Consider the following 17,881-nt stretch of genomic DNA (forward strand, 5'->3'; position numbering starts at 1 on the left):
GAGTTAAGATCAGGACTGTCCGATTGAAATCCGCACTAATATTAATGGAGCCGTGCCTATAAGTGCATTATAGGCGTGAACTGGATTAATCTGAATACTGATCGTATTATTTATAAATTAACTCAAACAGTACGGTAATGCAGAGAATACTGATTCTAAAAATTTGACTTGCACGGCACGAATTAAATAAAATGGTAAAATAAAATTAAAATACTAAAAATATAAAAATCCCTCAGTTTTCGGCGCCGTTCTCAAGGGGAGGTGACGGAGTCCCAACCGTTGGATATTAATCGGACGATCAATAAACGCAGCCAAGTCCGACTTTGCAGATCGATTTTGTTTTAGACTTTTAGTTTGCTTATTATATTAATCGAATCATCAACCCTTCGTTCCGAAAGAAGAAAGTTCAAGAAAGAGGAGAGAGGGGCAATGGCGAGCAATGGCCACCAGGGAGAGATTCCAGAAGATGCAAACGAGCGTAAGTCCTTTTGCGCTATCTCTCTCTAATTTTGTTATCTTTTGAAGGTTTTGTTTCGTGCGTAAGTGACATAGAATATTAGGGTTTAATAGTGATTAGTGGAGAATAATGGTTTATGTACCCTTCTCGTTCTCTCCTTTGGTGTTTATGGATTATTTCAGTATTTGTTCCTTGTATGCTCTCAGATTTTCCAATTAGTTGGGTTCCCCAACCTATTTTCATGTGTTATCAGAGTTCCTTGTGGTATATATATTGTATGTTGTTTAGGTACTTTTGGAATTTTAAACAAGAATAGAAGGGGAGCCAAGGAGGCTTCTGATTTGGGAAACATTTCACTATGTTTTTTTTTTCTTTTAAATTTTCACTGTTCCAATAATTGATGCATGAAGGTATATCATTGAGGTTTTTTTTTTACCTCTAGTTTGTTTATTTCGGAAGCTGTAAATTATTGGTTGTCATATCTTGATTCATAGTTAGACATTTCTGTTACCTACAATAATATGGAAATTGGATCATTAGATCACTATATGATACTTAGACATAAGAACCATTCACTGTTCTACAACATGTAATTTTCATCAGGTACTTATTTCTTTTTGTTTTCTTAGATTGCCCGGGTCCACAATCAGAGGCAGCTGGAAAGGCTGATTCATGTGCAGGATGTCCAAATCAGGAAATTTGTGCTACGGCACCTAAAGGCCCTGATCCTGGTAAAAATTTGTTTTTTCTTTAGCTACAGTATCTTTCATGCTACTGAAATCACATTCAGTTAGCTATTTCTGGATGGGGGTTCATGCAATTTCTGAAGTTTCATTGCAATTTAGATTTAATTTCGATAATGTTTGGCACAGCCCATTCTATTGAGTTGATTACCAAGGATATTTTGATATTTAAATTTTGCTGATTTGTTCAGCATTTTCTGTAGTGATTTTTTGTTTTTAGTATATGTCAGTCGACAAGTTAAGGGTTTTCATTTAGCTGATGGCCTGGTGCTGGTACACTGATGCTGAATGCCAGTCAGTGGCTGATTTCTTTTTTGTCAGTTTTTAGTAATCCTTTTGCATGGGCCATACAGTTCAGTGTTGAAACCATGCTGTCCCAGGAGTAAAGTGAGCATATAATGAAATTCTACTTGTTTAGAAATGGATTAAAACCTCATGCTGATACTGCTGTTACCATTCAAAATCTGGTGTCTATTTCATTCAAGTTCAGACAAAATTTAAAATTACGATATCTCAAGCATCTGAACTGAAAGCAAATGAAAGAAAAGACTCCTTGACCTTCATTAAAAAATAAAATGAAGTGTTAACATTGTATTGGGTGTGTCAGATCTGGTCGAAATAGCAGATAGAATGGCGACTGTAAAGCGCAAGATTCTGGTGCTATCTGGCAAAGGTGGGGTGGGGAAGAGCACCTTCTCAGCACAGCTGTCTTTTGCACTGGCCGAGGCCGACCGACAGGTGGGCCTACTAGACATTGACATATGCGGGCCCAGTATCCCAAAGATGCTTGGCCTGGAAGGGAATGACATCCATAAGAGCAATCTCGGGTGGTCCCCAGTCTATGTTGAGTCAAACTCCAACCTAGGTGTGATGTCCATCGGCTTCATGCTGCCGCACCCTGATGATGCCGTCATCTGGCGGGGCCCGAGGAAGAATGGCCTCATCAAGCAGTTTGTCAAGGATGTGTACTGGGGCGAGATTGACTATTTGGTGGTTGATGCGCCACCTGGCACCTCTGATGAACATATTTCAATTGTGCAGTTTCTTCAGGCAACTGGTATTGATGGGGCGATTATCGTGACCACGCCTCAACAGGTTGCTCTGATTGATGTACGCAAGGAGATTAGCTTCTGTAGGTATGTTTGTAGTATATGGTTTTTAGTTTTTACTGTATATTTCTATATTTTATGATTGTTTGTGAAGTGTTCCTATTTGCTTTTGTTATTCTTCATTTACTTCCACTTGCTTAACTTGAACTGTGCATGATGAGTATAGATTGTGTAATCATTTGAACAGAAAGTTTCATTTTTATAAGATACACACAACAACAGTTTTGGATAGGTAAAGATTGTGTATTGTTCTCTAAAAGTTTAGGATAAGGGATATATTTTTGTATCTTAGAGCTGTATTGTAGCTTTGGATTAAGCCTCTGCCATATATGGGAATTTTTTTTTTTTTTTTTTTCTTTCTTTGCATTATTTGCTTGGTGTGTTTTTAATCATACAATTTTCCTAATAAAGACAAAATGAGCCTTACTTGGTTGATGATTCTGCACACTTTAAGGTTATTCTTGGTCACTGGATACAAGGTTAACTGTACAAGAAATCTAAATTAGGGCTTATTCCACAGTATAATGTTATGTGTGTTTGTACTATGGTAGTATCAGACTAAGAGTTAGTTTGGTCATCAGTTGTCATAAGGCTTTCTTGCAAAATGGCAAGATGCCGTTTCTATTTTTCTGATAGCTGGAACCTGCTTTATTTTTTGTTGCCTGTCCCAATTGAAACCCTAGCAACATAAATCACCTATTCTTATTACATTTTCATTTTCTTCAGGAAAGTTGGCATAAAAATTTTAGGTGTGGTGGAGAATATGAGTGGGCTCAAGCAAAAATTGCCGGATCTCAAGTTCTCCCGGGTTACTGAATCCGGAACCGAAACTGATGCAACAGAGTGGGCTCTGAACCTGATCCGTGAAAAGGCACCTGAGTTGCTTGACACTCTTGTATGCTCTGAGATTTTTGATAGCAGCCAAGGCGGAGCCCAGAAAATGTGCCTCGAGATGGGTGTACCATTCCTCGGCAAGGTACCAATGGACCCCCATTTGTGTCGGGCTGCTGAGGAAGGGAGGTCATGCTTTGGCGATAAGAGTTGCGGTGTAAGTGCACTTGCTTTGAAAGGGATTATAGATAAGGTACTTGCTTTGGAGCAGTAGGTTATCGTTGCATGAGAGAATACTGTTGTACCTTTATGAATTTTTTTTTTTTTGTGGTAGTTTGTTTTGAGATAAATGTTGATGTAGATATGATAGTTCAATGAGATATTATCTAATCTGCATACAAGGTTTGTTTTTTTTACGGTGTAATCGTTAGCTTTGAAGTAAAATTATAAAATAAATTTGATACACTTGATCCTCTGCAGTTGTCAACTATCTATTTTTTATTTCATTTGGAAATCATGATGTTGAACCTTTTGGAGCGGGCTTTGGCGAACATTTTTTGTTTCTAATTCACTGTCCTTGTTGAAAAAAGAATTGTGGGCCGATTAAGGCATAGTTTCTGTAAATGGGCTAAATATTGGGCCGGAATGTTGGGTAATATTGGGCCTACAAGTGTCTAATATATATAACAGTTTAAGTTGATTATTAGTTTCTTATATAGCCCACCTAGGACAGCGCCCCTTGGTATGAATTCGTATCACCCCAGGTACCTGATGTGCAAGCGGTGAATTTGAACTGTTCATTTTACTTGGCACGAATCTTGAAGTAGACCCCCACAACCTCAACAGCTACCAGATTGAGTTAGGTCTGAATAGAATTAATCTGGGCCGTCCATTTTTATTAGTTGCACCTTAGGTACCTGGGGGGACACGGACTCGCTTGGTCTGTGTTATAAATTATATTTTTATTTTTGAAATTTAAATTGTGGATCTTAATTGTTCAAAATGATCTTCATATTAAAAATGTATTTGGATATTAAATTTTCATAATTTGCTTAGATAAGTAGAAAATTATCTATTTAAATATTCAAGATCACTCGAAAGTAATTTTATACTTGTCTAAAAATAATAATAAAATAATTTCATAAAAAATAAAAAAATTTGTTTTTAAGTACATTTTAATATAAAGATCATGCTCAACAGTTCAAAAATTTAAATGAATTGTTTGAATTTTGAAAATAAAAATATGAATCATGCATCACTCCACGTAGGACATGGAAATTTTAATAGTTTTTTGGCAAGGAAATTTGATAACCAACATGAAGCGCTATAGTTTATCTGTTTATATAAATTTTAAGAGAGCCAATTATCTAGAAGTATGATTTATCCAATTAGTGCAAGCTGTAAAGACCAATTGAAAATTATAATAAGATATAACTATGATTTATCCATAACTATATCTAGATTTATCCATGACTATTTCTTAACTACTCAATGTATATTTTTTTGTTGACCTTTTCCACATTTAGATGTATTCAATTTTATGTGTGTATTTTGTTGAAATGGTATATTTTTTTTATACCTTTACATATTGACCTACAAATAATCTAATACATTTCGTCATCATAGATTCATCTTGAATATAATATAACTATCAAAGTAATTAAGAAGCCTTAGCCAAGAAGAAAACACTGGCCAATTTAAAAATAAGAGTGAGTCTATGGTACTATGCATATCACGGGTTGTTACTGTGCTACGGCTCTATATTTGAGTTTTTAAATTCTATCGGTCGATCCGAACCGTTCATCTTGTTCTCCATATTAATGTGTTTGGAGACTAAATTTTATATTTTTTGAAAAAAATTTACTATTTTTTTAGATATTTAGAAAATCACTTGATCTGAAAATTCTGGACCATCGAAAAACAGTGATTTTCAATAAATCTAAAAAAATAGTAAAAAAATTTCAAAAAATGTAAAATTTGGTCTCCAAACACATATTAATATGAAGAACAAGATGAACGGTTTGGATCGACCGTTAGAATTTGAAAACTCAAATATAAAACCGTAGCATGATAATAAATCGTAATATGCATAGTACTATATTCACTCTAAAAATAAAGTCTACCAAAAAGTTAAACATCCAACCGCGTTATTCTCAAACAGATAACACGCATTCTTTTTTCTTTTTTTGAAAAAAAAAAAGAAACAAACAAAGAAAAAAAAGAAAGAGAAAAATGGTCCTAATTTGACTGAGTCGGCAATCTAGAAACTTCCTTTTTCTTCTTCTTTTTTTTTTTTTCCTGTGGTCCCATCTCGTTGCTTGTCTAATCTCAAGCATTGACCAACTATCACGACTTCCGAGTTCTTTTATAACAATACCACGTGCGGCAACTCTTAATCTGTCGAAATTTTTATTAATAAAAAATAATTAAATAAATATCGATATTGGAGAAAAAAATTGTGTTTTCTCGACATTTAGAAAAATTGTGATAGTGAACATTATAAACTATCACGGCTAACTTAGCGGAAATTTAATTACTCTCTTAACTAAACTGCGGAAAAAAAAAAATCTGGACTTCATAGGTCATCATGGCCGGAGAACTTTATAGTCTCTCACAGCTAGAGAACTTTATAGTCTATCAATTGAAAACAATAGCTTAGCGAAAATCTAATTACTCTCTTAACTAAACTGCAGAAAAAAAAAACTCTGGACTTCATAGTTCATTTTGGCTAGAGAACTTTATAGTCTCTCACAGCCAGAGAACTTTATAGTCTATCACGACCATAGGAAATAGTCTGTTTCGACCTTCACATAACATGTTATTTTTCAGCAATCCGGTTTTGTACCCTCTGATCATGATAGACTATAAAGTCCTCTGGCCATAATGGTCTATGAAGTAGATTTTTTTTTTTCTGCAATTTGAATAGTTTGTAATTAGATTTCGCTAAGCAAACTATAAACAATTACGTTTTTCTTATATATAAAAAAAAAATACAATTTCCTTCTCCATTGATATTTATTTAATTATTTTTCTATTAATAAAAATTTCGGTAATTTTTGATCCGATTTTATATGAGTTCAACGAGTCTAGAATTTATGATGTCTCAAGTCAGATCGATATCTAAAGTTTATTATATACTAAGTATGTTTACTCGTATATAGCTAAGATTAAATATCATAAATACAATTCATTAATAAATAAGTGATCAAGTTATACCGGTCCGTGACCAGCACGGGTAGAATCCAAATTAACAAATTTCAACGCGATTTCGATCCGCTTTGATTCATTGGCAACCATAAAATTCTTTAAAAAAGATTGCAAAGACCATAATATTGTCTCTTTTGGAGTTTATGGACCTCATTTCTTTATATAACAAACTATCGTTATCTATACTCCATGCAGGGCTGCAAACGAATCCGATCAAATCAAATTTATCTTAATTTGAGTTTGAATAAAATTTGAACCGAACTGATTTTATTTGTTTCAGAATGAACTTCAATCGAACAAGTTAATTATAATTTTTTTTCGAAACGAAGTCAATTGAATCACGGACTACGAGCTTTTTTTAGCAGTCTTACTGTCTTTAGGACTGCAAACGAATCAAATCAAATCAAACTTATCTTAGTTTGAGTTTGAATAAGATTTGAACCGAATTGGTTTGATTTGTTTCAGAATGAACTTCAATCAAACGAGTTAATTACGATTTTTTTTTTCTGAAACAAAGTCAATCGAATCACGAACTATGAGCTTTTTTTGGCAGTCTTACTGTCCTTGGTTATTTTTTGAAAATTGAATAGCTTAAACTAAGCATTGCATTCGATCTTATCTGACCATATCATGTATCTATTTGTACTTATTGAATAAAACCTTGATTTTGCACTGAGCCACTGTTTTTGCTCTAATTTGAACGTTACATGTTAATTTGAGATTTGAACCTAAATAGTTCACGAACCAATTTCGAACGAACTATATTCAGTTTGAGTTTGAGTTTGAATAAGATTCGAACCAAACTAGTTTGATTTGTTTCATAATGAACTTCAATTGAACGAATTAATTGCAATTTTTTTTCGAATCGAAATCAATCAAATCACGAACTACGAATTTTTTTGACAGCCCTAACTACATGGTATTTTGGAATTGTTTGTTTTCATTGTACAATTTGATTCTTACTTTTTGTAAAATTCTAAAATTCATCCTTAGTTTATGCTAGTATAAACTTTTTGAATGCATTTAGTATTTGATTGTAGTCCAATAATAATTGATTAACTTGACAATTAATAAAATTCCATTGAAAATCTTACAGTTTAAATATAATTTATATAATATAATTATTATGAACGGTGTAAAATAATAAATCATGATGCATATTTTAGTTTTCATCATTAATTCAAATTTCCTCCTAATTTGCATTAAATGATCTTCGTACATTATCAAATAATACTTAAATATATAAAGTTTGATACTTATATTATTTACGCGTATCATGAATAAGAACTTGTTTTTTACAATTTTTTAAAATTTAATTTTAAAATGGAAACTAAAAATTCTCATCTACAAGAATAAAAAAATAACTATTGCAGAAGGTCTTACCACTGAAATTGTTATTTATGAGAATATAATTATTACCGAAAGGAGTATCCACGAGAATACCAATGCAATTAAGCAATTTTATTTCCAAGAATAAAACAAATTTTGTAGTTATACATAAGACCACACTAAAAATTTGCATCCATGATTCTGTATTTTCATGACCTATTAATTTGCATAAAAACATTAATCATGAAAATTAGTCTTCATGTGAAGCATAGTTTTGGTAGACAAAATAAAAACAAAACATATTAATTAATAAATTAATGTGATTTGTTATTTTCATGACCTATTAATTTGCATAAAAACATGAATCATGAAAATTAGTCTTCATGTGAAGCATAGTTTTGGTAGACAAAAAAAAAGAAAAAAAACATATTAATTAATAAATTAATGTGATTTGTTATTTTCATGACCTATTAATTTGCATAAAAACATGAATAATGAAAATTTGTCTTCATGGGAAGCATAGTTTTGGTAGACAAAAAAAAAAAAATATTAATTAATAAATTAATGCGATTTGTTCAAGTGCACATGAATTGGTTGGAACAAGTACATCTCTAGATATCAATGGATAGTTCCTTTTCAGCTTCCTGATACTTGACATTACATCTTCTCAGGAAAAATACAAAATTGCTTTAAATGATCTATTCGAACAATAACAACTATTGATAATTTAATGAGTTCTGCTATCAAAATATTTTTCTATGTATATTTTTGTCAGTATCTATTGTAGTAAAATGATTACGGTAAATTCAGTTTTGTATAAATTTATTTATTAATTTAGATTTTTGCATTCAAAGAGTTGCATTCTGACATAAAATAATGACATTCCGAATATATTGTATTTTTGTTTGCATCAAATTTACCGAAATTTTTATGAATATCCAAAAAAAATTAATAGATTTCGGATTCTACCCACTTTTGTGAAATTCTGCACAAAACTGAAACCGGTCAAAATCTCACCGGTTTCTCAAATTGGGATCGGTGAGATTTTGACCGGTTTGGGCAATTTTTGAAATTCTATACAAAAGTGAATAGAATTTGAAATTTATTGATTTTTTTAGATATTAATAAAAACTTCGGTCAAATTTATCATCTGACCCGTTATGATCCGATCCATTGGTCAACTGTTTTAAAGAACGTTTACCTTGTGAGTGTAACCGAAAAATTGTGAGGATTCAGAAAAAAAATGGTTGTTGCATGTGTTTGGAATTTGTATTGCACACCTTCTAAATCAGAGAAATTGCAACAATTGCCCACAAGTGCCCACAAGTTATGAATATGACGCACGCTTGTAAAGCCACAGGTGCCCACAAGTTATTATTGCTTTGTTTTTATTCGTAATTGATGAAATCAGCTTAAATTGTATAAAAAAAAAGGAAGCAGCTAACAGTTCTTCAACTCCAGTTCTTCAAAAATTCTCGGATATTTTCAACTAATTCTGTAAACATCAATACTAAATCATGTAAACTAATTCAATAAATCCTGTCAACATAAAAACGCGTGAAAGCTGTTAAAAACACGTGACAGCTGTTGGGGACCACCTTCTGTGAACATACACATATTATCTTGTAAACATACACATATAATCCTATAAACATACACATATTATCTTGTAAACATACATATTGTACTTGAAATTATGGCAGTTGTGGCAGTTGAAAGCGCGTCAGAACTAAGCTGAAAAGGGAAGACTTTTATACACGGGGATTTTCGGGAGACTGTAGCCCAGGGACATTACCTTTTCTCTAAAAAAAATTATTTAACTCTTAATTTGATGATTTTCATAAATTTAAATTTAGCCTCACAATATATCTTTACATCTTAACAATTAGTCCTTCAACACTCCTTTATAATGAGTTCTTAAAGTTTTAAGTTTTTTTCTATTAACAAACAATTTAGATAAATTCACAAGCTCTATCATATTAGTGCTTATTAATGGATTATATTTATTGTAATTCTTCAAATTCATTCGTTGGTAATAAGGATTATATTATTTGTAACTTTTGAGAATTTTTTTTATATTAAAAGTCACATGTTTAAAATTCAAATGATTGTTTTTTTTTTTCCTAAATAGCAATAAAAAAAATACATCCTTTTTGAATTATTGTACGTTTTGGAATCAATTCGTTAGAAAAGAAATCCTTTTTGAATTATTTTTTTATTTTTTGAATAGTCAAAAGGGAAAGCTTAAGGAAGCACCGAAGAACGGTAGCTTAAATTGAAATTTGACCTTCAAACTTTCAAAGTCATCGGTCATCTATTTCAATAATTTACCAGAAATAAGAGATAACTCGCAATCAATAATTCCTTCGACCATATCTCTCTCTTTCTGTGTATCAGGTTTATTTACTGCTACAAAATAACCCACTACACAATTATATACAGAATGTTTACCACAACAAAACTCTCGTGACTTCGCCGAGACTCCTTTGTTTTCTTCCTACTCTCCTCTTTCTCCCGGAAAAATCTCTCTCTTTCTGTGTATCAGCTTTATATACTGCTACAAAACAACCCACTACACAATTATACACAAAAGATTGACCACAACAAAACTCTCGTGACTTCGCCGAGTCTCCTTTGTTTTTCTCCTCCTCTCCTGTCCTCTTTTCTCCCGGAAAAAATCTCTCTAACAAACAACGCCTCTATTCCTTCTCTCTCGCCATGGATTGCGAACCAGAAGAGCTCCAGTTCCTCTCTTTAGTGGGTATATTTCGTGAATCCAGCAAGCTGATCCACTCATGGCGAAATCTCTTCGCTCGCATCGCTGTCTCTCTCGTTCTCCCTTTGTCGCTTCTTTTCCTACTCCATATCCAGATCTCCTACTACCTATTCAGCTCGATTGACTCCGACGATTCGGCGCTTGATCGAGCTGCGCCCGATTCGGCTGCCGAGCATCGGATTTTGCAAAGACTCGCATCTGATTGGATGAAACTGATGATTTTCAAAGGTGTTTACTTGGTGGCGCTACTTGTTCTGGCCATGCTTTCTACAGCTGCGGCGGTTTATTCCGTTGCTTCCATTTATTCGGCAAAAGAACTCAGCTTCTCGCGAGTTCTATCTGTTGTACCTAAAGTAAGATACACGTGATTCCTTTTTTGTTTTAATTGAAGTTATGCTATTAATTGCGCCACTTTAATTCATGATACAACACTCGAACCTTTCTCCTGTTTTGTTGAAAGAACTAGCTTTGCTGGAAGAGAGATTTGCTTGCCTATTATAATTGTGGTTTTATAGTTGTGCGGTATTAATTTCACCTACAGTTATTCACAAAGCTGCTGAGTAACTAATTTGGGTAAAAAGGATAAATTGACTTACACAAGAATGTTCGGAAGCAACGAATTTTAGAGTTGTTATTTTGAAATTTGTTGTATATCCTACTCCAAAAATAGAGAAATATGCAAACTTGGACCACAGTAGTCAGGTAACTAATATCTTTTGGGGCCGGGGATAGTTAAAAATATCCAATTAGAACTCATTTGGTTAATTGGTTGACATCCTCTGTTCAAATTATCAATTGTTCGGCAACCACTTATTAATTAGTAATAGATCTTGCCATATTAGCACTTGATTTTTCTTCAAAATTAACCAACTTAGTTCCTTGTTTTGATTCATACCACCTGAAAAAAAACTGGCACATAACATAATGGAACTTCATTTATATCCAGAGAACTGCTGTTTGTTGATAATCCAATCTCACAATTCCAATTGCAGTAGCTTGAAATGCCTACAAAACAGTATAAAACCTTGCATGTTTGTGCTGGTACCTTGTGATTATGGATTGGGAGAATAAAGAGCAGAACTCAAGGGGAGAGGAATAGAGTTTCTTTCTATCAAAATCCTTTTATTTGCCACAATTTGTGGTGTATGTCGGCTATATTTATGCTAAGTTCAGCAAGCTAAGGGCAAAGTGGTTGCGATTTTACTTTTGTTTTCCCTGTCAGTTCTATACTTATATTTTCAGTTGGTTTTTGCCAACATCACAAATGATGTATAATTTTTACACGTACCAAATAGTGGTTGCTTCTAGTAAAATATTCATTGCTAACAAATTGTTTGTTTTATAGGTATGGAGGCGGCTGATGGCGACATTTGTGGCGGCATTCATCCTGCTCTTTGCGTACAATACACTCGCCATCTCGGTACTTGTGCTGGTGCTGCTGTTGCTCGATGGCACTGCCGCAGCGGCCCCATTTGGTGTTCTCATTCTCTTCTTCTACCTGGCTGGCCTCGTCTACATCTCCATTGTCTGGCACCTTGCCAGTGTGGTCTCTGTTCTAGAAGAATCCAAGGGATTCGATGCCATGCGCAAATCCCGCCTCTTGATCAAAGGTGCTGCATTGTGTTTATGTTATTGTGAATTGGTTCTCTTTTTTGTCTCTTGATGGGCTGGGTGGCCTATTTTTGTTGAAATGTTTACTGAAATTGCTGGGTTTCTGGTATCATTCCAATTTGAGTGAGGCTACGATACTATGCATAGCATGGACAGGTCTATGGATTAATATTTTTGTTTTTAAAGTTCAAATAGTCGATCTGAACCGTTCGACATGATCTCCATATGAAAATGTACTTGTTGACTAAATTTTACATTTTTATGAACTTCTTTACTATTTCTTTTGATAGGTAGAAAATCACTACTTTTGAATTTCTATAATTTTTAGATCAAGTGGTTTTCTACCTATCTAAAAGAATTGTAAAAAATGTAAAATTTGATCTACAAGAACATTTTCCTATAGTGATCGTGTTGAAGGGTTTCAGATCAACTGCTTGGACATAAAAATGGAGATATTCATCCATAGTACGGACCAATCCGCACTATGAACAGTACCATAGCCTCACTCTTCCAATTTTATCCCAGGTGGAGTCCAACATTGCTTAGGTTTCTTTTAGCTATGCAAATTGTACTAACTAGGCTTCCTTCTGAAAGTGAGGTTCAGGAAATATGAATGTTGCCTCTAGTACCCATCTTCTAGCCTCCTTGATATATTGTGTGTTCACATGCTCATTTTAAAAACCCAGTTCCCAGAGAAATTACCTGTAATACCAACTTTCCAGCCTAATTATATTTGTATAGGGGGGAATTTCATGTATTCCTGTTCTCAATCTTGGTCTAATTGAAACCAGCATAATTAATTAATTATCATGTTTTTCATTTTTAATCTACAGGTAAACAATGGACAATTGCCGGCATTTTTATCTTGCTCAATATCTGTTTCGTTGTTCTAGAAATTGGGTTTAGAGAACTAGTTGTGAAAGGTGTCGGGATGAGCGTAGCTGGCAGGGTCTGCTATGGCTTCATCGTGTCACTGCTACTGTGCGCATTTGTTCTTTTTGCACTTGTGGTACAGACGGTGGTGTACTTTGTGTGCAAGTCGTACCACCATGAGAGCATCGACAAGAGTAACTTGTCAGATCATCTGGAAGTTTATTTAGGCGAGTATGTACCGCTCACGGCCAAGGATGTGCAACTGGAGCCGTTCCATGTGTAGTGCTTGCCGTTGGATGTAATTTTCTCGTAGAACTTCATTTTTTTTCTTTTTTTTTTTTTCTCCCTTTTGGGTTTATTTTGGTTTCACTTACAATACTCCGGTCGGGTCGGGTTGTGTAAACAGTAAGAAGGTATTATAAATGGGAGTCCTTGTAATCATATTTACTGTCTTGACAATGTAGTTAGAAATTGAACATTTATTGATCCAGGTTTTCTGAAGATTTTATGATTCTTATATAAATTTGGGATATTATCACATGGACAGTGATTTGCCTCAGCAGTTGTTAATAAGTGAATAAACAAATTTTAAAATTAAATACAACATTTATGGCTTTGATTTAAATAACAAAATATGAGTGAAGTCATCCAAGTTTGAGTTCACAAATTGGTTTATGAGTTGAGATCGTCCAACTGGCTTCAAATTACGAACCTAAATTATTAATCTTGATTTATTTTATGATCTAAATGTTTACCTTCCAAACTTTTTACTTGTTGAATTATTTTATATAAGATCAATATGTTTATGCAAATATCATTATCAACTGATATATTTATAAAGATTTCATGATAAAATATTTAATGTTTACAGTCTTTTTCTTCAATTTGTAGAGGTGAACTTTCTGACAAAAGAAAGAGGACTCTTCTTCTCTTTTGGATGAAACAAAGAATAGTTTTAAGTTTGAAAATAGTAGCTAATTTAATTTAAAATAGTGAATTAATTCATATAAAATAAATAAAAAATAGTGAATTAGTGTCATTATTACTCCATTCAAATGCACCTTAAAGAATGGTCATTCCAATTAAAACAATAAACAAAATTGTTCCATTCAATCATAAACGTAAAAGTTAAAAAATAATACATAATAGTCAATGCCGGGTCAACCAAGCACATGTTGTCTTGAGAGGCGCTAAATGAATCCAAATATCTCCATTTGCTCATGTTGATAGATGTTGACTGAGAACTAATATTCAAGGCAAAGCAATATTTTTTTGTGTTATTTAAACTATAATAATTAAAATATTTAGTTGGGAAACGGTCATTTTATCCTATTTAGTTGTTTCTCAAATAGTATATTCTTTTTTCTTTATAAATGTGTAATTTTGTTTGTTCACTATTATAAAGATTTTTTGATTGAGAAATTTAATTATCCTTTTAAATTATCCTAAATTATATATTGAAATTTTATTTATGGGTCAGACCTTACTTAATGATTGGTCTGTACTATGGATCAAAATTTGCATTTCTAAAATTCAAACAGTCAATTTAAACAGTCCAACATGCTCTCCATATGAAAAAAATGTACTTACAGATCAACTTTATATTTTTTTTTTGAACTTTTTTACTATTTTTATAGATAGGTAGAAAATGTCACTTTTGAATGGTCTGGAATATTTAGATAAAGCTATTTTCTACCTAATTCTTCAAAAAAAAAAAATGAAATATAATTTTAAGTCTTCATATGAAAGTCATGTTGAACAATTCAGATTGATTACTTTGACTTTTAAATAGAGATATTGATTCATATCATAGTATGGATCAAGATGCGCTATGCATGGTACCTTAGCCTCACTCGCTGACATTTTTATTTTTATCCAATTTTTAAAATATTTTAATAAAAATAATCAGAGTCTGATCAAAATTTTAAAAATACCCAAAACGTGGAAAAAATCTATGGTCCCGAATTTTAATTCGGAACCGCGAAAAAAATCCACGGGTCGGATTTTAAATTCGGAACCGTGAAAAAAATCCATGGCCCTGAATAAAAATTCAGAACCGCGGAAAAAATCCACGGCCCAGAATTTAAATTCAGAACCGTGGAAAAAATCCACGACCCGGGCCTATATATTTGGGTGAGCTGGTTTCTGTTATATCCCGAAATTTTAAAACAAAATTAATTTGCTAAATTAAAAATTTCACTCAAATTTAAAATTTTGGTTAATTAAACGACCTTTCATATTTTTGTCTGATTAATTTTAAAGTCAAACTAAAATTTTGAGATATAATCGGACTATGAATTTAATTTGTACCAAGTTAAGAATTTGAATCTAAAATATAAATTCTATAAATTAATGGTAATTATTCGAGTAGTTCGTGAATTTAAAAATTAATTACAAGTTCCGTTGAACCATTTAGAAAAGAAATTAAAATTTGATTTGTATGAATAAATAAATAATCACAACCTGTGCGATCAGGCCTCTCAATGCCTCGTCATCTCCCAATGCGATTCTGACATGCTTTCCTGCTTGGACCATTCGGGCCATTATTTCTAATTCTCAACGATTCCTATTGTAGTCGCTCACTTCATAAATAAGCGATTGCAACTGCTAAAATGAGAAATTTTCGTCAACTCAATACGTATTTATTGGAGGTTTGGAGTAACGTACCCCATTTTGGTCAAAAATGAATTTTCCTCCAAAATGTACTGAATTTCAATAGGCATGGTCAATAAACTACATTCGTAAATGGTAAATATTTTGTCAGCTTACTGATTTCAATTGTGACCAGTTGTGAATAGTCATATATGAACAGTAAATATGTAAATGAACAGTTGCAGAAAAAAAATTACCTGATTTAGAAGCTGAACAGTAACTACGTCTCCTTTCTCCTCTCCTTCTTTTTCTCCTTCTCCTTCTCTCTTTCTCTTCTACACGATTAGATTAGCATATTTATAGTGCAAAAAACCAAAAAAAACACCCACCAGGTTGTGGATTTTTTCCGCTATGCCGAATTTTTATTCTGGACCGTGAATTTTTTTTTGCAGTTCCGAATTTTTATTCGGGGCCGTGGATTTTTTTCGTGGTTCCGAATTAAAATTCGGGACCGTGGATTTTTTTTCCACGTTTTTGGCATTTTTAAAATTTTGATCAAATTTTGGTTCTTTTTATTAAAATATTTTAAAAATTGGGTAAAAATAAAAATTCAACATGTTCATTACTACTATCAGAATATTACAGGAACAAAGAGAATGACTTAATTTGTAATCGAATAAATTAGAAAAGACTAGAAGCAAAACAAAATTTTATTATAGGAGATAATAAAGAGAATAACTCGGCATAAAAATGAATTTTTCATTTTGAGAATCAGAATATTATATCATTTTCTGAACTCTCATAAAGAAAATCTAAATTTTTTCAGAGTAAGAATAGTAAAAGACAAGCGTATGAAGTTTTAATAATATGGATTGTTTAAAAAAAAGGAGCAAATTTCTCCAAAGACATTACTTTGTCCCAATAAAATAAAATTAAAAAAAAACAAGAAGAAAAAAAATCGACTTAAAAAATAGATAAAATAAAAGAAGAAGATAGGGGCATCATTTTGATAGATAATTGATTGAGATTTGAGAAATTAATATTCTATTTGGTAAACAATTCTGAGATTTTTATTTAGCCAAGTTATTATGAAACTCATTAGTATCATGAGAACTAAAAGTCTAACGAAAAAAAAAATTATAAATGATCAAGTTTCGATCTATAAAATTATTTTTTTAGTCAAAATCAATTGACCTCATTTGAGTTTAATGAAAAAGCCAAACAGAAAAAAATTAAAAAGAAAATATGGGAGCAAGATATATTTTATCTTTAGGTTCTTTTTTATTATAATTAGCTCTTCATTTCTGACACTTCCTCAAAAACTAGAACGAAATTTATTATTAATAGACAATTAATTTTCAAACATACAATGAAAGAAGATGAAGAAATAATCAAATAATTAATGTAGAGATACAAGTCACTCTTGAAAGAATAAATAATAAATAAATTTGTCTTCCATAAAAAATTAAATAGTGATTGTGCAAGAATATAAGAATATGGATGTCTCCTTTTTTATTTTAATTTTTAATATGATGTACATAATTATGTATAGATGCATGTGTGCATGTCAACGGCGCAGATCCAAATCAAACTAATTAATATCAAACGATCCAAGCGAATTAATTAATATCTAGGTCGCCTCCCAGTGGGACCCATCACCGCGTATCACGGGGAACTTCCAGTTCACGCATGAAAAAATTTACGTAGACCTGTTCCACCATTCATTAATTGTATGCACCGTTTCACATGACCAGTTCCACCGTTCATTAAATGTATGCACCGTTTCACATGGAACCATCAAAACATCACGCTCTGTTCAATCAATTCTCATTAAATTTCCCATTATGTTACTTAACAAAAAAATTAAATTGGTTATGCTGAATTATATATATATATATATATATATATATATATATATATATAGGCTGGCTAAGATCAAAGTGGTAGTTCCTAAGCTTTGGTGCTACCAATTCGTTTTTCAATTTTCAAAGTTCAAAATATGGATCTAAACCGTTCAAGTCAGTATCTATATTAAAATATGCTTGGAGACCAAATTTTATATTTTTCTGAATTTTTTTACTATTTATTAAGCCATTTTGAAAATCGCTGATTCAACGGTGACTTAACAAAATAGTAAAATCAGAAGCCACTGTTAAATCAGCGATTTTCAAAGTGGCTTAATAAATAGTAAAAAATTTCAGAAAAATGTAAAATTTGGTCTCCAAGCATATTTTAATTTAGAGAGATTGACTTGAATGGTTCGGATCGACGTTTTGAACTTTGGAAATTGAAAAACGAATTGGTAGCACCAAAGCTCAGGAACTACCACTTTGATCTTAGCCAACCTCTCTCT

General features: G+C 32.3%; 2 protein-coding genes across 2 annotated transcripts; both read left to right on the forward strand.

Annotated features, from left to right (window-relative positions):
• Positions 1-236: 236 nt before the first annotated feature.
• NBP35 (nucleotide binding protein 35) lies at positions 237-3,613 on the forward strand. The gene is made up of 4 exons (XM_078296423.1): positions 237-478; positions 1,087-1,188; positions 1,808-2,336; positions 3,036-3,613. Exons 1-4 carry the CDS (start codon positions 430-432, stop codon positions 3,412-3,414), a joined length of 1,059 nt encoding a protein of 352 aa, XP_078152549.1. The 5' UTR covers positions 237-429; the 3' UTR covers positions 3,415-3,613.
• Positions 3,614-10,201: 6,588 nt separating this feature from the next.
• LOC144547858 (uncharacterized) lies at positions 10,202-13,437 on the forward strand. The gene is made up of 3 exons (XM_078296544.1): positions 10,202-10,805; positions 11,798-12,062; positions 12,897-13,437. The coding sequence occupies exons 1-3, from the start codon at positions 10,395-10,397 to the stop codon at positions 13,217-13,219; spliced, it is 999 nt and encodes a 332-aa protein (XP_078152670.1). The 5' UTR covers positions 10,202-10,394; the 3' UTR covers positions 13,220-13,437.
• The last annotated feature ends 4,444 nt before the right edge of the window (positions 13,438-17,881 follow it).

This window comes from Carex rostrata, chromosome 32 (assembly GCF_964058835.1).
Source record: "Carex rostrata chromosome 32, lpCarRost1.2, whole genome shotgun sequence".
Classification (NCBI taxonomy): Eukaryota; Viridiplantae; Streptophyta; class Magnoliopsida; order Poales; family Cyperaceae; genus Carex; species Carex rostrata.